This window comes from Gavia stellata, chromosome 2, assembly GCF_030936135.1.
Source record: "Gavia stellata isolate bGavSte3 chromosome 2, bGavSte3.hap2, whole genome shotgun sequence".
In the NCBI taxonomy this organism is placed as follows: domain Eukaryota; kingdom Metazoa; phylum Chordata; class Aves; order Gaviiformes; family Gaviidae; genus Gavia; species Gavia stellata.
This window is the reverse complement of record NC_082595.1, coordinates 74,883,800-74,905,795: the sequence shown is the minus strand read 5'-3', so window position 1 is coordinate 74,905,795 and position 21,996 is coordinate 74,883,800. Positions and strand designations below refer to the sequence as shown.

The following is a 21,996-nucleotide window of genomic DNA, read 5'->3' as shown; positions in this document are numbered from 1 at the left end:
TGGTTGGAAATAGGAAAGCTCAGCAGAGCAGGCCACTGATTTAAGATGCTAGTCTACTAGCTCTTACTTTCACATTTCAGCAGCTAAGACATGCTTTTGCAGTAGTTGACCAAATAAAACTAGAGTAAAATAAAGGGATAAATTTTGTATGCTCACTGAAAAACACAATGATGAACTGAAGTAAACAAAGCCATTCAAAACCAAATAGGACAACTTTTCTCCCGCTTGTTTTAAACTCTGAACTGCCTGAACCACTAAGTAAATTCATAATAGCCTGGTCTATCATGCTTTTCTTTTATAGATTTTGGTTTTTTACCAACCCTGAATTTGCCTTTGGCATGGTTCCACATTTCTGCATACTTTCTTCAATTTCCATGATGGTTCTTAGATCCATAGCAGGAGGGCTGGCAGGGCTAAATGAAAAATAAGAAGTTACCTTACAAGGCACTCATTTTTACTTAGATTCCACAGTTCCAGCCTTCACTGAAATCCTCTAAATCATACATAAGATTGGTAACCGGATGTATAATTTATGTCTGTTTCCTCAATTATGGCAAACCTCAAATAGAATGTTTCTGACAAAGCTTTTATAAATATATACATATTTAAGAGCACACTATAAAAATACTTTCAAGACTCATTATACTACAAAAAAAAAAAAAAGATGTGAACTATGATTACCTTAAAAAAATTAGATACCTAAATCCAGGATACTTATTTAGTAGTCAGCTGGTCATGCTAAGTATTAGAGAGGCATTGCTCACAGCTCTTTCAAGAAGGTTGAATTAGATCTTTCTTTGAAGAAGAGGATTAAAATTATTTCACACAGCAAACAGAACACTCTTTGCAAAGTTAGAGCTCTGTACAAACATCAGTAACATTCTCAAACTTTAGGAATCAGTTTCTTTTTCATAAATGACCTAATTTTAAACTTCCACAGAAATGAACATGAATTAAATCCAGACATTTCCAAGCTTTACATAAAACTATCAACTAAAACCTGTGTACTTAAAGGCATTTGTAAACTAAGCTGTGTTACAACTAGATTCAAGGACAAGCTTTGAAATAAAATACAAGCAGCACTCCCTGTCTCTCCCTACATAAATCCAATTGCCATAGACTAACTAGTAAATTAAACACTGGGAGGTCACACCAAACCCTGTCGTCATTGCTTTTCCACAGTAGTTCAACCAAATACACTACAGTAGTAATCCTTCAAACATTCTACACGACAGTGCTGCCTGCTTTTTCTTGACATCATACCAGCAATACTAGAAAAAGTGAAGAAAGAGTACAAGGGAAACCCATAAAGGCACAGTAACGTTACAGCAAAGTCCTATGGTTTTATTTGTTCCACTTCCATACAATCCTCTAAAAAACGTTCAAAAAGAACTCGTAAGATAGCACATAAAGGTGGAGCTTCTTCCAACCTGTCTAAAGACCAAAGAGTGGTGTGGGATGTGTTACTCCCTCTGCATCGACTAGGCTTGCACAAATACATAGTGAGACAAAACACAGATTCCTAATGGACCCTGCTCACCAAATGATATATTTCAGAGCTGCAACTTCTAATTTCTACAGCTGTATCACCTGTATTAACAAAGCCCATCAGCCACAAACCAACAGAGCCTGGGAAAACTGGGAAATTATCACTATATGATTCCCTAAATCCTTAAACTCTTCTCTGTTCAACCTTTATTGACAACTGTCAGAGACAGGACACCAAGCAAGACAGAACTTCAGTCTACCACAGTACTGCTCCTTTTTCATATGCAGGTACTGCTACAGATAAAAATTAATAATAATTTATTACTGTATCAGTTAAACCTGTGGTGTTGATTTTCACAGACCATTTAAGTCTAAAGGCATGCCTTAAAAATGTCAAAGTACAGTGGTGCTTCTAATGCTTCAAGCATGGTCTGATTCTACAAAAAACTGCCAAGTATTTTACAAAGTGTTAACCCAGCACGCCTTCTCAAAAGATGTTAAGAGGTCCAGATTGGTAGTACTTAAAAAAAAATTTTAAAAAATCTAGCAATTGCTTTTTTTTTTAATTCACATGTCAAGTAATGTATGATCATTCTGAAGAGCAGACAGTTTTTTAGTCTGAATAGAATATTACTAGCATTCTCCACCAAGCGTAAAACAGTGACTGTAAGTTAGGTAGGCACCACAACTATTACTCCACCTGAAACTGGTTGCTACCCAATTGGAAGAGCTTGCAGAGTTGTTTTTGGCACTGGGAATGGACTGTGGGACAGACTGCATCAATGCTGATGATCTCTTGTATGACTTCATCTCCTTGTTAGGTTGAGAGGGTTTCATACCCTGACTGTATGCTTTGTCCTTCATCTAAAAAAAGACAGAAAAATGTTGAATAAATATTCTCACATTTTTTCATATAGAAAAAAAAAAAAGAGTGATGCTACAAACAACTTGAATGACATGGGTAAGTGAAAAGATTTTAAAGGATACCTCAAAAACAGTAATAAGGTAGGGAATCCCTGATCAGTCTGCTATTTGTACCTTTTTTTCTTTTTTGGCTTCACAATTCACCCTGAATCATTTAAGTCCAAATACGCATCTTAAGAGTGGAAAATTCACTCGGAGAGGTTCACTTCTAAAGCTTTAACACTTAACATAGGCACAACTCTCTCAAACTTATTTCTCTTTGCCAGTTATGCCGCATTGATCCTGGACCATACTTCTGCCCAACTATATTAGTTGGAAAACAGCGGGATTTTCCTGGAGTTTTTTGGCTTCTGTTTTTCATTTTTTGGCTTCTGAACTTCTGATTTGCTTTGCATTTTAAATGAAGCAGATAAAGACTTCACATAATTGCTCTTTCAGTTTCAAATTTTCTGAACACTACAGCATACAAAAATTCTTAATATGGTACCACATGAATAAATGACCCTTAGAAGATTTAATAAGGAATACTCATTTTTATTTGCTTTATCAGACAAACAATAACTACTTAAAGTTGTCTACTCCATTTTGAGGACAACAGCTTCTCAGAAACACTCCAAAATACAAACTCTGCTTTTGATGGACTAGATAAACACAAACAAATAAATTGCTAGGAACAAAGAAATCCAACCTCAGCCCTCTCTGGATGAAATCCTTTTGTGAAGTCAGGGGACTGCAAGTCTCTGGGGCTACCCACTCCTGCGTAACTACCTTCAGAGTCAGATGTTAAGAGTTCTGGAAGTGATTCTACAGAGTTAGCTTTATCCAGTTTTACTGAGCCTAAGAAATAAGAAAAGAGAGTAGAACTATTAAATCATGAGAGCTGGACTAAACAAAACCAAAAGTTATTAACTCCGTATTATGAATACAAAATAACCAGAAGTTTACCTAGTCCAGTATACTAGACTGTAATAAGTGTAAGCCAATTTAAGACTATCTTAAATATTTTTTCAGAATAAGATTATTCCCAATGTTTTTTCTCTGTCTTACAATATACAGTTTTAGGAAGTAACACTGACACTTTTCTGTTGAAAATGAAGGCTTCTACAATCTTTTCAATAAACGGCGACTAATTTTTTTTTTATATTCCAGGGGAAAAAAACAAACCAAAAACCAGAAAAACAAACAAACCACACATTAGCAGAAATGTTCCACTTATTAAAACCACATGGGAAAGTGTCCATTAACTTAATTTGATAAAATACATGTTTTTACAGAATTTCAACTTTGGGCACAAGCTTAATACGACAAACATCCTTTCAAACAAAACTTAATTTTAAGAATTCACTATTCAAGTTCAACTATGGTGTTCACTAGAAAAGAAATAATCTTTGCAAGATTTCCTTATTGAAGTATAGAAATCGCATTGCATATTAAACTTTGTGTTCTGTTTTTAGACCTGAAAGGAACCTCTTTCCCACTGACCTGTAGAGGCTGGACTCTGGATAATATCTGATAGATTATATCCTCCAGAGCTGTCAGACCGTTTTCGTGACTTCTTTTTTGCCTTAGTTTTTGCTCTTTTGAAAAGGGCTTCCCTATTAAAAACAAACAAACAAAAAACCCCAAACCCAAGATGGATTAAAGCCAAAGAAACTGAACCTCAGAACCATCAGTGTCAATGTCAAGTTTTTCAGTCAGCAGCAGCGGTTATACTTGAAGCAGTAATACTTGGTCCCACCAGCTGTCACTAGCTGCTTGTTCCTGCTCTGCTTATGCACTGGCACAAGTATTTAGTAAACAATTTGGAGGCGGGGGGTGGAATCGAGGAGGAAGAGAAAAATTTCTTTCCAATCTAGATCTAGTCTCTGGTCTAGTACACCGGACAAAGCCTTCTGCTGAGACAGTGGAAGATACAGCAGCTGTATAGGCTGGCACTGCCACCTAGATCAGATTGAACCTGCTAGACATCGCAGCAACTGACATGAAGCAAACTACATCCAAGTCTCCACTTTTTTCTCTCTTGACTTCTCCTAAATTAATGAAGTTCAAGAAACTCCACAGTTGGTCTCATTTTTCTCCAACACAAATATTGCCACCAAGATAACACTACTTCTGCAACAAAGCAGGTATATGATCATGTTACCAAAATGTCACATTCCTATATATGATATTAGGAAGAGTGGAATCAAATAAAAGGCATTATTCATTTTAACAAGACTACTAGAAATTCACAATTATATGAATCGCAGCTACAGTAATCCTATTTCAAAAAGCTTCTTTGAGGAGCTTTTCGTGGAATAACTATATGCGTACTTATTCATTCCTGCATCAGGAACGACCTTACAGTGGTTGTTTTATTTTTTTTAATCCTTGGACTGCCCTATCTCTCCTAAAGGCTATCATCTAGCCTTTAAAAACACTGCAAGGCTTGAAGTCTAATACAAAATAGCCTCTCAGTTCCCTTGATCGACTACTAGTCCTTATCTGTACTCGTTCATTTAGCATAACTTTTCTTCACACAAGCGGTCTGAACAGTACACAATACTGCAGGTGAGGTCTCATCTGCACAGTGACATCATGTATCACTATCCATGTTGGAGGCATGTTACCAAGTCATGCTATCAAATCAACTTTTCATAGTTGTAATGTCATAGTCAATTTCTCCAGTTTAAAAACTGTACCAAAAAAAGCAGTTGTAATTTTATTATTTGCTCATCAGAGAAAAGCAGCATATTAAGTTAGTCTGACAAGACTTTACTGATTCTATTGCTCTCACCTCTATGTCTTCCAAACAAACGTTCAAAGGCAGAATACCAGAAGTCCACAAAACCATCAAGGCCAAACTACCTGATCTACAGTTGTTTGAATCACATTTTCTAACACCTCTTAAACACAGGTCACTTGTTTTATTATTCTACAGCCAGAGAGTAGCCACTTTAAACTGACAGATTAAAAACACATGCTACAAAACTTCCTATTTCACATGACAATTCTATTAATATTAAGAATTAGATTATCACATCTTTCCAGACAGATCTACAGTAATTAAAGTCTGTTTTTTTCTCTTTTGATTTCTCCTAATTGAGTGAAGTTCAATGAACACCATAGCTCGTCTCATACATACAAAGGTACTCTCAACACATGCACAACTCCCAAACACTACTGTGAATGCTTGTTTTGCTACCTTTACTTACATGCTACTTATAAATTGAAAAAAAGTGCTCCACTGCAGTTCTGTAACATTTTAAAATAGTCAAGGGAACTGAGAACAGTCTGAAATCTCCATTTCTCCTATTTCTTAATATTTCAATTCTGAACCTAAAGGGAGTCAGGCACCATCCAAAGGGGGATAAAGACCATACACAGCTCACCTAGTTAAAAATGTTGATGAAAAATATACTTACTGCGAATTTTGTTCTGTATTCATTTCTTCCCTTAAAAAGAAAAAGTTATCTCCATCTTCAGGCTCAAAAGAACTTATGTCAGGTCCATCTGGATATGGAGTAATTACTCTCCTGACCATAGCCGGAATCTGTAGTTGTAAAAGAAACTTAGTCTAACGGCTTTTAAGTTGTATGCTGGTAAATATATGATCTCTTGTAAAAGAACCAAAACCGAATGCCATTTAAAACACTTTAACAGATCAAGTAATTAATTATCTAACCAACTTATGAACTTAAGTTACATCTTTAAGCAAAACAGAAGGAGAATTATTTTCAGTGACAGATTCAGAATGCATATGTTTCAGCTGCCTCTAACTCCTGACAAAAAAATGCGTCAAGGTTTTGCAAACACTCATCTTTTACTACTGTACAGTTAAAGAATACTGGATTATAATGTGCCTTGGTTTTCCCCTTTGCATTAAAGTTCAACTTCCACATTATATCTCTTACTGCTTTTAAGATCTATGTGATCACCCTGAACTTTACACTGGAGAAGTCTAATTTGCTTTCTTCTCCTTTCTTTTAAGTAACAGATGCTCTTTTCCATAGGTTTTGCTTATGTTTTTTTCACGCAACAATTGTTAATTACAGAACATTAATACGTTTAATGTGTATAATTAATTCATTTAAAGGGCACAATACTGTTGCAGCAGTGGCTAGTGAATAATGAAATACGAGCTCCGTGAGAGTGATAACAGCAGCTAACCCTGGCTTTTGAGTCAGATGCTCCACATTCAGCCTGTCATCTACAGACCCTGCAGCTATATATTTATTACCCATCTGTTCTCGTTTTAAACCTAATCAGCTTACACTCAAGTTGTACAACTTACCATTTTCCTGTAATAAACAGAAAGATCCTTTACAACTTCATCACTTAAGACATCCAGAGTCCTAAAAAAATAAATACAAATTTATCTTACCAGCTTAAAAAAAAAAAAAAAAAAATCACAGTAACGAAAAATTCAAATGAACGTTTCAGATGAATCTCAGCTACAGGCATTATTACATATTCATGGTGGTTACAGAGTCAGAAGGAAGAAAATTATCACAAAATATAAACTAGTCAATGCCTTTGTTGTAAGGCAGGATTAAACCCACAACCTTTCCAGATAGCCTTAAGGCCCCAACAATATAGAACTATATAGTTAAGTCACCATTAACTAGTCATTACTTCACCTATTTCTGCAAACTTTCAAGTCTTCCTGACATGTATCTAATACTCCAAGTCTATGAAAATTCTTCTATAGAACTCAGCCACAACATCCCTTGACATTCATGCCAAAAAATAATACTACAGCAGCAAACTTTACTCAACAGAACTGTCTTGCCCACGTGAGCAGCTCTCCTTGCACAAAGCTGTCATGACTAAGTTCTGTCTCAGGTGTCTCAGATTAAAAGTCTTGCTACCCGGTAATGACATTTTCAGATTTTCACTAAAATGCAGATACAGTCTTAACTGTAGTAAGAATATTGCATATCCTTTCCAGGCTTAAGATGAAACAAATCTGAATTCAGAATAATACTTAAGACAATGTTATTAGATTTTTACTCTTCTCTCCAAAATTAAAGGTTAAAATGTTTTTACTTTATAAAGATGTGAAGAGGAAAATTGCTAATATGAATGAATTCCTGTATCTGTGATACAAGCAGAGCAGTGGTGTGACATAGCAATGAACTGTTGGCATTCTGAACTGGCTCAGATCTCTAAGAACTTCTGTATGTAAAAGAAAGCATGACAAAAAGGCTAGGAGTGGACAGAGTGGACCAATAATAGAGACGGGGTTTTTTTGTTTGGTTGGGGGTTTTTTGGTTTTTGGGGTTTTTTTAAGTCTTTGCTAGAAAAAAAGTTCAATCAGTGCTGATAAGACTTGCTCTGAGAAGATGATATGTACTCTGGAAGCAACCTGAAGCCCTGTCTGAAACTGTCAGGAGAAGGAAGGCCAGAGCACAGCTTCAACTTCTTAGAACCCTAGCTGAATCACTGTGGAAAGCAAAGTCAATTAATTAATTTGTTCAGCCCTCCTTGCAGACAGTTAAAGCAAAGAGACTACCAGAAGGCAGGCCCATCCTCTTTGGAAAATGCACCAGTTATAATAAACCTACATAAAATAAATTCAATTTGTATAGTAACTATCATGTAAAAAAAAACCCAAAAAATACCACCACCACCCACCCCCCCACCCCCCAAAAAAAAAACCAACCACCACAGCAGTTTTATGCATGTTCAAAAACAATTTTAAAAACCCAAACAAGATTAGGCCTAATGTCAAAGCCCACTGAATTCAAGAGAGGTTTTTCCCCTTAATTCAGGCTCTTCATGCCAGATTGTAACATAGGGTTTTGTACTATAGAACTGGTACAGTATGTACAGTTATTTAACTAGTTTCTCCCTGTTTGGCAAAAATGAGCCTCCCTTTAAACTATCAGCATTCAGTTGCATTTTAACATTTTAACTGCTCCTATTAGTTATTCCAACCCTTTTGTCTTTTGGGATGTTTGAATTTAACAGCTAGTACATGAACACGTTTGCATTCCTCCTTACCTTGCTTCAAGCAAAGCTGCCATATTGAGTCCTATGAACTGCAAGCAGGACAGTTTTAACTGTTCAGCATTATACATTGCTGAGAACTCCAACAGCTCGGCAGCATTCTTTAACGTAACTGCAAAGAAGAAACACAACAAACTAAATTGGATAACATGCTGCAGTATCATGCAGCAGTTTTTAAGACTTATTGCACAGTGTGATCTAGTTATTGAAACATATCATATACTTCTCCATTCCTACAAAAAAATGCTAATGCTCAAATGGCCATAAACTACAGCAAGCACCACATAACTTTGTAGCAGCTTGAATGCAGTGGCTGCATCACAGAAACAGAAAGGCTCCTCTACCTACAAACGTATCAGTTTCAATATATTGAAACTCAGCGGTCTGAAACAAAGGGGAAAAAGAAAGTTAAAAATAGCAAGTTTCATAAACAGCATAAACAGTTCTTAAAGCTCAAAATGTTCCTTTAGCAGGTAGAAAGAAAAAAAAAAGGGGGGGAAGAGTGAAGAGGTAGAGGGCAGGGGAGAAAGAGAGAAAAATGGAAGTCACTAAGAAATGCCAAGCAAAAATTGTACGCTGACTTCTTGTATGAAGCTAAGCAACAACACTTGGTGTTTTCTAGAAGAGACAGACCTTTGTAGCCCTATAGAAACAGCACTGTGTCAAACAAACAATGTAAGAACTAAATACAAGGACAGAAATAGGAACAGAATTCATTTTATCATGTTTTAAAGAGAAGTAGTTTGAATTAAATGAAATAAAGGTTTTATAAAATTTTGGTTTATTTGTTGTAGTAGTTTTGGGTGGGTGCTTTTTGCTTTTTTACTTTTTTTCTTCCTTTATTAAAGAGCATGAGATGAAGACAACGATGCATGAGGAATGCAAGATTATGCTAAACTAGAACATCACCCAGACTAAAGAAGCAACTGTTAGCAGCTATGCAATGAACAGCAAAAGGTTATCAGAGCAAAGGAATACAAGCAAATAATTCTGTCCTGAAATAGGCGAGAACATTAACATCTAAAAAAACCATTTTTTATTCTCTATCCCTTTATAATACAAGTGGAAGAACTCACGTTTTTCTGCAATGGCTACTTCACAGATTTCTTTGAGTCTGGATATAAGAAGTTGGTCTGCTACCACAAGAACATTACATATGAATTCCACATTTTGAGAGTCTGGAAAACAAAGCATCACATAAACACTGTAGGCAAGTCAAAAGCAACTGTAACACATACAGATTCAATGAAATTTTACCAAAGGACAAATGTAACGGCTTTGCAAATTTTGATGGTATTTTCACAGCACAAGTAAGAGCTTATAGAAAAGCACAAACGGTCATTTTTTTGAAGCAAGAGAAGGAGGGAAAAGGAAAACTGCAGTTTGACAAACTAAAGAAAAGGTACAAAAAGGCCTGGGGTACAGCTATCACCTCAAAATCTAAAGCAAGAATCACAAAAATTTGCATTTTCTACATAAAACTTCAACGTAAGCATATTAAGTACTGAATTTCTATTTTAAAAATATAAAAATTGCAGGAGCTACAGTTGAGTTGAAAATATATTAATGGCACCTTTTATCGCAAGAGCTTCATCTGTATACAGGTAATCTACAATTATCTGTAGTATGTCAGAATGGATTGGCATTTCCAGAGCTGAACAACAGGAAGCCTAAAAGGCAAATGGATTAAAAGAAACAAACAAAAAGAGTAAAAGAAGCTGACTACTTGGAATGAAATACAAAATGAAGACAGCAGTTATATTTAGCTAATGACTCAGACTGAGGGTCACATTTTCAAAGTTAAACAATTATTTAGGCATTTGCACAAAATCTGTTCAAAGTTCTTCAATTAAGAATTGATTGTAGAAGAGCAATTAAAAGCTGCTCAAACTTCTGAATAAATATCCATGAAACAGTTCAGTGTTTCATCAGTTTGAGCGTCTTCTCTAACAATCCTCCTTGATTATATTACTTTACCCACAATTATCTAAAAGTAGAACTACACGAATCCCCTATGTAAGTACTGAACTGCCTTCCTTCCAAAATAAAACATCTAGTGAAATCACAAGTTCCCATGCAAGAATAAAATTAAAGTAGCCATTGCTGTTAATCCCTCAGAAAATGAGGTCCTCAGCAAACCCTCCATTTGAAGAACCGTCTTAACCATTAAGGCAAAGCTTTTGTATGAGCAAACATTAGCCATTAAACCATGTAATTGTCACCATTCAAGTTTATGCAACAACACTGCTTAACAACTTCGGTTTATTTCAGGTGATACTGAAGCAAAGCTTTATGCTAAAAGATTTCTTTTGCTTTAGAACATGCTACTGGTACTGACATATTTCCCATCTGAAGTTTAAAAAGCTCTTACAGACATTAAGATTTTTATACAATATCTAGAGCACTTGATTCACAAACTATTTACTTATGAATTTAGTATGATTCATATTCACTTACGAAATCATAGGTAACTTATGAACTACATACAACTGATACAGAAATCAACGATACAAATGGAGATTCAACACTTTAAAAAAAAAAAACAAAACAGTCACTTGTCTCACAGTGTTTCAGATACATTTCCTCAGGGATGACTGAAGAAAAGGCAGCACCGTAACTTAGAGGACAGGTAAAGTTCTGTTACGCAGCACAAGAGAACTGCCAGTACTTTGCCAGGTTCTTTGATTTACATATTGCCAAAAAGCTATGAAAGTTGAGAAAACTCTTGCACGCTGCTTCAGCTTTCAGTCTCTGAAAAATGCTTCTCCATTTACACCTTTCCTCTCTTTCAACAAGAATTATCAGATATTTAAACAGAAGCATTTAGTGAAATTGCGATGTCCAGGAACAACCAGGGCATTGACACACAGCTAGCAAATAGGAACCAAGGCAAATAAAAGATCTACACCATTTGAAGCAGCAGTGGTGACTTAATTGGAATAGTCCTTGATATCCTCTATTTCATTAACAGTAAAAGTCAACTAGAGATTCTACACATTGACTCTTGATTCTGCTGTATCTTTCACTAAGTACATATGAAAAGCTATTCCATACTGCATACTATTTAAATTGTAAGATCTTTTACAGAAAGAAAATGAAAATTCATCCAAAGCAGTATCCCATAAGAACAGTCCAGCAGCTTTTATAAATCCACGAACAAGCCCAAAATAAACCTCTACAACAAAAGCAAGACTTTATTTCCTTTGTGTATTAAATGAGAGTAATAAATATAATAATGTATATCAATCTCAATAGTACAAATATAGAGTAATCAAAAATGTGAGTTGTTTTTTTTCCTGTAAACAGGATCCAAGAATTCAGCCTGTCCTTTTCCCCAGTATTCAGGATATGTTATTCTAGCAAAAACTGAAAAGCTGTCACTTATATGATGCAACAAAACATACCACCACACATGTTTATTGGCAAGCTTACCTCAATCCATGAGCTGCTTAACATGCTGTGAAAATAATCTGTAAAGAAAGGCATTTCAGTTCAAGATGCAATAAAATTTCAGTTAAAAAAGACAATACGACTTTTATATATTTTTATATATATGTAAAAAAATACACACACATACCAAGTCTTGCACAAAGTACACACTTATGACACGGGAATTCCTTTCCATCTAAAGATTTCAGGGTCACATCGCAGAGGTATGAACTAGAAGATATATAATAGGATCAGAACTGTGACTATTCAGGAGACCTACAAGTTGTAAACTCTACAAATAAATGCCTACTTTAACAAGTTAGGATCTACCCTTTAAAATAAAACACACCTGAACTTCAATAGTATCATATAAAATGAACCTAAAAGTACAGGCATAATAGTTTCAAGAGATAAATTTTTTGTCCAAAGTGGAGCTCTCAAAATTCCATCTGAAATATTTCCTTCAAAACACAGTCAATTACCATTTCAAAACTGCTATGACCAACTAAATTAATTATGGCTAATTTTAGTCAATCTTAAATGGTCTATGTTAAGTTAGTTATTTCTTTTACATTAGTAGCTACTATAAGATTTGACAAGATGTTTTAAGAGTGAAGTAATCCAAATTCTGCGAAAAGCTACTTTTATGCAATGTGGCTTTTACTATGTAAGTGGACTATTCATGCCTTTGGGTATAAATAACCCAATCACACAAACGGAATTAAAAAACAAACATCACTTTGATAAAAGCATAAGGAATTTTTCTATTGAAAGATATCCCAAAGATTTTCTTAATTAGAAAAAATATTATACATTTGCTTATTTCCAATCCATGTAGTCTTGTTGTCACAGCAACCATATTTGCAAAAGTCAAACTGCTTTTGACTGGATTACCTACAACATTTCTCCTGGCATTAGTATTCTATGACACAGTTAATCCACAGAACACATTAATATACAGCAAAAAGAAGCAAAAATATACACCATACATAATCTCATCCAGATTACTAATTCACAGATCAGTCTATAAGCATCTACAGAGAACTTCCAAACATGAGCTACTGTGAAAGATACAAGTGTACACTAGAAGTTACAACACAGCTGATCAACCTTACCCTAAACTTAACAGAAAAAGAGATGACATAAGAGGAGGATGGTGGGGGTAGGGGAAGCTTGATTTTAAAAGTTTACCATTTCTTCAGATTTAACTTTGGTTTGTTCCCATTCTTCTTGTTGACAACATTAATTTTTCCATTTTCTAACCTGACTCCATCCAACCTGCAAATCATTAACATTAGTAGTAAGTAATACAATTAGTATACAGTTCATACCGTTAAGAAGAACAGTTTCACAAAGTAACAGCACTTCAGTGGGCTCATATTGTGAATATGAAAAAGGATGAAAAACTAGAAAAGGCCAGTTGTTACTTGAAAGTCTTCACTGTAGATGTAAAATGTAACTGACATTCTTTCCACATCTTAGCTATCTTATTCATCATCTTAGATGAAAGCTATACTGCTATAGTTAAGGCCAAAGTCCAACACCACAAGGTCAAAAATCTAGGAGTTATATATACTGCTCCCAGTCAGTTATCTGAGCAAAGGCAGTGGTTTGGAAGAGATGCGTGTTTCAGCACAGGCTTCTTTAGCACTCTCATTCATTGAGGAGGCTTGTGAATGGGATGGTAAAGACACAGGAGTGCTGCTGGTGGATTACAGAGCAATACACTTTCAAAGGGAAAGTGCTTTAACATGGAAATTTTACTTGGGAACTCAGTTTTAGCAGTAGATTTACATCTTTGCTGATTAATTTCAGTGTTTGCAAAAAATACAGTGTAGAAAACTGCCCTGAAAAAGCTCATTTCCTTCTTTGAAGTGAAAAGACAAATGCAGAAAAAAACCAAAAAACCCCCAAAACCAAACCAAGTAATACAGTTCTGCAGAGAGATTTGGTCTCAATTCGATTAGTTTCACCACGTAGCATTAAAAATGCATCAGTTAAACAAAAATTCAACTTTGCTTTGTGTTGTTTTACGCTAAATATGTTCACTGTCTATGGAAAATACTGGTAGACTATGGACCACAGCATAGAAATTCATCAATCCAAAACTCAGTTAGATCAGCTGTCTCTAACAAAACAAGCGTTGATGTTTTATGACAGTCATTCTGGAAAGTCAGATGATTTGCATCGGCTGTCAAGTCTCAGAAAGCTCATGCCTTAAAAAGATATGCAGGACAGATGTTTTAAGTACAAATGTCCAAGAGGTTCTAGGACACAATAAGGGCCAACAGCACATTTCCATCATATAGACGCCTATTGAAAAATGATGCTTTAAGTACATAATCACGTTATGAAAGTCTGCTTCTGACGTTATTCAAAAAGGTCATACACGCTTTCTCTTAGCGAAGAGCATCAGAACAAACTGATGTTGCTTTAAAGAGATGACACAGTGTGTGCTGCAAACTTCTATAACAATAAAACAAGCAAAAAAAGGCAAACTTAACAACCCCAACTAGTCTTCTACTTCAGTAACAACTAAAGTTAGATCAGCTTACATAAAAACACTCTGTGAAGAGCTTGCCAGAATATAAATGCATTTCCTTTCACCTACCTTCCACTTAAATTGCTGAGTCCAAACTTCTTTGCAGCACTTTGCAACATTTTTATGAGGTTAGCTTCTTCACCAACAACTTTGCCTTTTTTAGATTTGCTCTTCTGTTTTTCATTCATAACTTGCACTTGATTATTTCTATAAATTTCAAATGCAGACTTCCCATTAACATTTTCATCAAAACTCATTTTGCTCAGGTTAGAAATTAAAGTATCTTGATATTCTTCCGATTTTCCTTTATGCAGGATTTTTGGTTTATAACCATGAGTCAAAAGATCACAAGTATCAGTGTATATGAACTGCAGAAGGTATGCGAACAGATCTGGATGAACTTTCTCTATTACATAAAGATCACATCCAACAGCATCTTCATCTTTACGGTAGACGTCTGGAGTGTCTAGCTGGTTGTCACTGGAAACAAACAGCTTCTTGAAGAAGTCAGAGCGTACAGCCAAGATGTATTTGTGCACAGGGTAAGTTCTTGTGCCAATCTGAAAGGTCACATCATGGATGCTGTCCATTTCATCTGTTTCATCTAACAGTTTGCCAAAATCTTCTCCAAAATTTGATAATGACACACTTGGAATTTCATAGAGACTAGAACAAAATGAAATCCATCAGAAAACCCACTATTTACAAGCTCCATAAAATTTTACACAGTATGTTTAATGAAGTGGGTGAGGTGGTTTCCATTTGGTTTGTTTGGGTTTTTTTCTTACATTGCTGGACTACTCAACATTTCTTGTCCTATTCTTTACAAAAAGAACTAATGATATGGTATTTAGGCAATTAAACCACACATGCAAGATCTGTCTAGCTTCAGAATATCAAATATAGTATTTTGTCTTTATGATGTAGCCAGTAAATATGTATTATCAGAACTATCTTATCTTCATCTCATTTTTCCAACAAAAAAACACAGAAATGTTTGCTGTATTTCATATTAGAATCCAAAGCAATAAGAAAAAAAACAGCTAATATTTACTTATTTATCAGTGAAACTAGAAACTATTGAGAGTGCAAGGAACATGGTTGAGTATTCCACTTATTCATTTTACTTTGAACATTTTTTCCAAAGAAATAAAGATCCACTTTTCACTTTTATTTAAAAGCTGACTATTGGTGATTACTGAAGGGGTGAATTTCTACAGTATTTAGAGCTCAGAGTGTGTTAAGAAACACATCGCAAATGCTTGCCTTAAACACTTTAGAGAAAACATCAACACTTTCTCTACTAATTATGCAAATACATAAGCTGAGATCTTTGGGTAACTTTAACACAGTTGTTAACTAACAAGTGCTATTCTCTAGCAGTTGACTTCTGTATGAGCCAAAAAATGGTTTTGAAAATCAGAATGATTTAATTGCAATCACACACAAAGAGAAAAATTACAGTTGTTGATGTTTTAAATATACCTTGTTTTAGGATCTGACTGTAAAACAGCAAAATTGCAACCATTAGGATCGGTGGCAATACTAACGGCTCGGTGAACAAAAGTAAGCTTCTGAAGTCGAATTCTTTCATACACACTGTTTGCATCATGTTCACAAGACACATCACATGAAGAATTCTGAAGGCTCGATACAAGTTCTGCCAAAAAAAGAGATTGGGAAAAAAGAAAAAAAAACCAGAAAGGTCCAGCTAATTAAAATGCAACTGGTATAACAAAAAGGCAAGATTTATGACTTCCCTAAGTCCACTGATGTAGTCACTGAATAAGGCTAAACTATGCTGAAGGTTTCAGCTCACTGAACTGAAATGCAGGAAGACGTTTTAAGAATAAGACTTTATATTACATATAGGAGAGTTTTTATCCAGAACTTCTTGTGGAAGTGTTTTGTCACTTCTTCATATAAGGGGAAAAGACTCCATCTAACATTCAACGCAACCTCTTGTGGAATTAAACAAGCTGTGCATCAGTGTACAGCAGTGCAAGATTGTTTTCTTTTCCTGTCATATCAATTACAGCAGATATAATACAATCACCTTCAGACTTCATCTTATATCTGTTTATATTATATCCAAATTAACAGAACACTATTGAAAAAACATGATATTCTCAGAAAACTAGATTATTTTTCAAGAACTGGATAACCAAACACATGCACACCAATCACCACATTCATTAAAACCTTTCAAAGAAACAAAAGCTCTCATTCATTACAAATCATTGATGAACACCAACTAGACATTCAATTAGTCAACAGGTCTGGATTCTGAAGTTTTCTTGAAGATACTAAAACTACAAAAAGAACAGCCATAAGCAGAAAGAAGAGAGTGCCTACAGAGACATACCAGCACCAGGACAAACAGAGTAAAAAGGAGATGCGTTTGGTGCCTCTGTAATGAGGGAACTACTATGTGATGTGTAGAATAAAAGAAAGTAGCAACAGTAAAATTAGTATGCAACTGTACATTGAGCAACAAAGGAAAGATTTTTGCTGTGAAAGAATGCCAAACTGGACTGATAAAACTAAAGATGGAATCTCAGTATCAAAGGAAGCAGAACTGCAACATAAAGCTATAAAGTTCAAATACATCCCAGGTTGGAGGTAAATCCATTTCTATCCATAGAGTTTTAAGACCCTACATAAACAGAGCTGACAGTTTCAATTAAAATCTTGCCTTATAGTAGACAGGTATCTTCCTCGCAGAAAAACAATCCATCGGGACTTACTCTCAGCAATACAAGTCAAGTTAGTAAGGCGGAAATTGCTCTGGACCCTGTGTTATGCCCAGATAAGGATTTGGGAAGCATGATAAGGTTTCACAGATTTAGCAGTGCAAGCAAATACATGCTCCTTCTTTTGTTCAATGCCAGTCTCTTAGGACTAATCATCTAACATGTGACAAGATCACTACACTGGACCCTTGTGCTACTGTTACTCTTCAGAAGTACTCTTCTTTGTGGAAATCTCCACCTGAAGGTTAATTAAAGGCTGCAAAGTAAGTAAATCTTGGTATTATTGAGGAAAGAGAACAGTAGTGGTCAATGTTACCAACCATCAGCCACAGAGGAAAGAACGAATTCAGCACATAATTTTGTTAGAGACTGTAAAGATTCAATTAAACTTTTATATTGATTTGAAGTATTTAAAAACAATTAAGAAATCACAGCTAACCTTTCTTTTCCGAGATTTTTTTCACTTCTTCCAGCCACTTCCCTGTAAAGGCTTCACCATCCTGTGTGACAAACATTATTTCGTTCTTATTTAAGGCAACATCAGACATGAAGACTTGCCGGCCATACACCCAACGACACTGCTTCATCGAGTTGTTAGATGACTTCCAGCAAAACACCTATAATATCATTTTTTCAGAGAAAGGGGAAATCTTCATATCATATAAAAGCATTATTACACACTACTTCTTTAAACACAAGAACGTGCCATCTCGAAGTTGCATATAAAAGGAGAAAGACATTCTTCAAAATTATATCCTAAAGTGTTATGAGCATCTATTACAAAGAACCCACAAGTAGAACAGGGAAATATCTGTTATGATATCAAGATCCATTTGCCCATGAAGGGCATTTGAAAAGCTTCTCTGAATATTCAAGCATCTTCACAGCAGTCATCTACAGGACAGTTTTTACTGACCTTTCAACAAGGACAGCAAAAGGTGTCATCAAACCAAGAAGCAAGTTTAATCTAGCTCTTAATTTACAGATTTGTCCAACTGGTTTGCTTATAAATCAGATAAAATTCAAAGCTAGCACACCAAAAATTTAAACCATTTCCTGTTAATCATTTGAGAAAAATCTCAAGTTTTTCTGTACCAGCCAAGGTTTTGGAATGGAGATCATGACCAAACGCAAACTTCAAAACATTCAACAGAAATGTGAAGAACTGCATGGACAGCAGGACCCCAACAAGCTATACTGTAGATGTCTGAAAGAAGTGCGCATGAAGCAACAATCCCACGCAAGGTAAAGCCCAGATGTGGCATTAATGGTGCTAAAGTTGGGCTTTCTTCTTCTCCCACTGAAGAATTTGCACAGGTCTGTTAACACCTACATAAGGAGGGGGCAAAAGAATTTGAGTAACCTATTTCATTTCCCCTCTTGAGTCCTACAGAACCACAGAATGATTGACATTGGAAGGGACCTCTGAAGGTTATCTAGTCCATCCCCCCTGCTCAAGCAGGGTCACCCAGAGTCAGTTGCCCAGGACCATGTCCAGATTGCTTTTGAATATCTCCAAGGATGGAGACTCCACAATCTCCATGGGCAACCTGTACCAGTGCTCGATCACCCTCACAGTAAAAAAAGTGCTTCCTGATATTCAGACAGAGCCTCCTTTCTTTCAGTTTGTGCCCATTGCCTCTGGTTCTGTCACTGGGCACCACTGAAAAGAGCCTGGCTCCATCTTCTTTACATCTTCCCTTCAAGTATGTATATACATTGATAAGATCCCCCTTGAGCCTTCTCTTTTCTCTTAAAGAGAGTACAATCAAGCCAGACCAGGAAGCGCTGATTCGGGAAACAGTAGTACTAAGATTCCATCCCTCTCCTTACGCAGTAAGTTATAATGCCTAAAAGCACTAAAGATTCCAGCATTTGCCAGTATTCAGCATGGAAAGATACGAAATGTAGGCTGACATAGTTCCACTGATGCAGGAAGACAAAGTAGTTTCTTACTGCTAAAATAGTGTTACAAAGATGTTGAAGGGGCAGTACTAATACTACAGATGCTAGAGGCTAAACCTCACACAAACAAATAGTTAACAGGAAATTTATAATCTCTGAGACAACTAATGACCTAACAAACAGGTAAGATCATCCTAAAACATAATTCAGTCAAATGCAAGGAAAAAAAAGGAAATACCCACACTGCTTCCTACTTTGATATACAAGCTTAGGTTTTAACATTCTTTAAGAAGGCAGCATTTCAGTACCAAAACCTTTCTGTAAACACCACTAGATGGCACTGAAGGTTTAGATCTCCCAGTGAGCAGTTCTAGAAAAGGCTGGGGTTTTGAAGGATCCTATAAACTGTTACTCCATGAAACAATGAGGGAAGGAAACAGTAAATCTGCTATAGTATTCCAGTTCTAAGTCAACACAGTGTCTACACTTAACTATAAATACTAAGCCATTCACTATGTTTAGCTGTAACTTTTCAATAATAAAAGGGACATCTCATCTACAGAACAGCTGCTTTTCAGCAAAGGCTCTAAAACTTCAACTCCAGAGACTACTTCTGAGACTATTTCTGGAGGGCGTAAAGGTGACTGGGTAGGTGGGGTTGAGAGGACAGACATGGAAAAAAACCAACCCAGACCATGTATGCTATATAACCACTTATGTATGTAAAAGTAAAGAAGTTTACACCTTCACTGAAAAGCCATTAGATGTTCACAGATTTAAAAATAAACTACTGTACACTACTTCGGTAGTCTTCCCATAGCCCTTTGTCAAAAAAAAAAAAACAAACACCCCCCCCCCCCCCCCAACCCCACAATCACTAGCAGCTCTACAGAAATTAACTGGGTATTTTCTATGCATGATTTTGTCCTGTCAACTTCTTATGTTTAAAGTTTGATTAATCAGTATGCAGCTTGCTATATAATTATGATTTCTAGGGACACAACTTACTCTTCCAGCTTCATCCAGTGCTAGAATGCAAATTTTCTGACCCCCATTTTCTTTAAGATGCTGGGTATCTACCTTATATTCCAAACATCCCCCATTAACAAGAACTTTTTTAAGGTTCAGCTGTCTGAAAGAACACAAAAGGTTAAATTAGTATTTCTTCATTGTGTATTGATGTTGCTTCTATGACAGTTACCTTTTTCATTTAGAGAAGAAATAAAAAAAATATAGTTGAGGTAGTGACACTGAAAAATTACTTTTGATTCTCCCCACTGGTATTACTAAGATAACTGCTAATAAAATACTATTAGTAGATTGTAATTTTTGCTTTGCTTTTAAGTAATTCACATCATAGCCACAGGTTCTTCACAAATTTCCGTAAGTGAAAACCAGTATATGATTTAGCTTTGATCTTCATCATTACAAAAATTTCCTACCCCAGTAGGCTATTTTTCAGGTTTTTGGTGGGTTTTGTTTTTTACCTGATTAAAACCACACAAGTTATCTCTTTTCAGTTTCTTAGTATAAAAGCACAATACATGGTATTAAGTTTTTCCAAGTGTCAGCACCTTCACTTTCAACCATGTAGAAAATGAAGTGTAAAGCTATAACATGACAATAAACACTACTAGAATTTGAAGTGAAGCTGAAAAGCTAACTGGGAGTTAGCTGGGCAAAAATGCTTATCACCCCTTCTAATCTGTTACTGCAAACTAAGTAAGTGAGAATGGGATCAAATAATTTCCTAAATTTATGAGTCATAGGCCCAGTTTCTTCAACAGGTTTTACATCCAGGTTTTAGCATATGGACCAGATGATTTCACAAGGTTCCCCTTGCAACTTCAATTACCCTCTATAACATACTACATCCACAAATTAATTATGAAATTCAGACGCCAAATTACTGACTCAAAATCATAACAACATAGCTAAACAGAATAGCAGATCTTCAATGCCTCTAACAAGATGCATTTATACAAATTCAGGCTAACAGATGAACAAAAAATACCGGGTTTAGTATTTTTAAATCTATGGCACAAAATATTTCCTCTTAGTATGTTTTTTTTAAAATATCTTTGGTAAACAGTGAGTGGCACCTTAGCCTCATCTAATAACAAAAACAAACAAACAAAAAAGATAGATGTAGTTCATAAGAACTGCAAATGAAGAAAACTCCGGGGAGCACTGTATTATCTCTACTTTATGCACAAAAATCTTTAAAATAGCTTGCAAGTATAAGACTACAGTGAAACCTTCACCTATTGTTCTTCATGACAAATTAGAAAAGTAACACATACTTTGAAGCCATCTTTTTGCACTGATAGTCTGCAAGTAAATAAATATCTCCTCTTTCAGTAACACATACTGTAGCACCATCGCTTGCAGAGACCAAGGATACAGAGGTATCTTTATGGTGTAGAGCAGAAACTTGGCGAGGTGCAGTCACACATTTTTCTCCATTAGGATCCAGCAAATAACCTAGAAAATACAACACACCCCAGAAACATTATTTGCCATTCCACACATTGTGCATTTAGGACACTCTGCTACACTACTCTGAAGAACCTTTAAATTCTAAAAAGTTTTTTAGGTAGTTAGAAAATTCATCTTCAAAATAATTAGACAGATAAGAGACCCACCACACATACTTATTAGTTCACCACAAACACCAGAAAACGTTCAATATTTGATACACAAAAAATGAAGTAAGGCATATTCTACAGGGAAAGCTATTTAATGTGGTTAGACTCTGCAGTGGTACTGCCTTTGATTCCAAAGAAAGAACATTTATTTGATCATATTACAGTTCAAGACACTAGAAATACTATCACACTGGCATAAACTATAGATTATTTCAGCCATTGGAAGATACCAAACAAGCTTATAGTAATTTTTATGACAAGTGCACATAAGCATGAAGGCAGGCAATTACATGAAACAACAGACAAGGTTGGAGCT

At 35.6% G+C, this 21,996-nt stretch overlaps 1 protein-coding gene across 3 annotated transcripts in view; it reads right to left on the bottom strand.

Annotated features, from left to right (window-relative positions):
• Nucleotides 1-21,996, bottom strand: part of IBTK (inhibitor of Bruton tyrosine kinase) — a 53,142-nt gene that overhangs the window by 20,348 nt on the left and 10,798 nt on the right. For 2 of the 3 annotated variants that reach the window (XM_009820598.2, XM_059832705.1), the window contains exons 7-23: nt 21,336-21,516; nt 20,041-20,164; nt 17,567-17,744; nt 15,860-16,034; nt 14,444-15,040; nt 13,024-13,110; nt 11,981-12,063; nt 11,836-11,873; nt 9,977-10,073; nt 9,480-9,581; nt 8,398-8,515; nt 6,686-6,746; nt 5,817-5,944; nt 3,895-4,007; nt 3,101-3,249; nt 2,189-2,352; nt 321-413 (exon numbers count right to left, since the gene is read on the bottom strand). In XM_009820598.2, the coding sequence (XP_009818900.2) occupies nt 321-413; nt 2,189-2,352; nt 3,101-3,249; nt 3,895-4,007; nt 5,817-5,944; nt 6,686-6,746; nt 8,398-8,515; nt 9,480-9,581; nt 9,977-10,073; nt 11,836-11,873; nt 11,981-12,063; nt 13,024-13,110; nt 14,444-15,040; nt 15,860-16,034; nt 17,567-17,744; nt 20,041-20,164; nt 21,336-21,516 (2,488 nt within the window). The remainder of the gene's footprint in view (nt 1-320; nt 414-2,188; nt 2,353-3,100; nt 3,250-3,894; nt 4,008-5,816; nt 5,945-6,685; nt 6,747-8,397; nt 8,516-9,479; nt 9,582-9,976; nt 10,074-11,835; nt 11,874-11,980; nt 12,064-13,023; nt 13,111-14,443; nt 15,041-15,859; nt 16,035-17,566; nt 17,745-20,040; nt 20,165-21,335; nt 21,517-21,996) is intronic. The other variant, XM_009820599.2, reaches the window with a different exon arrangement.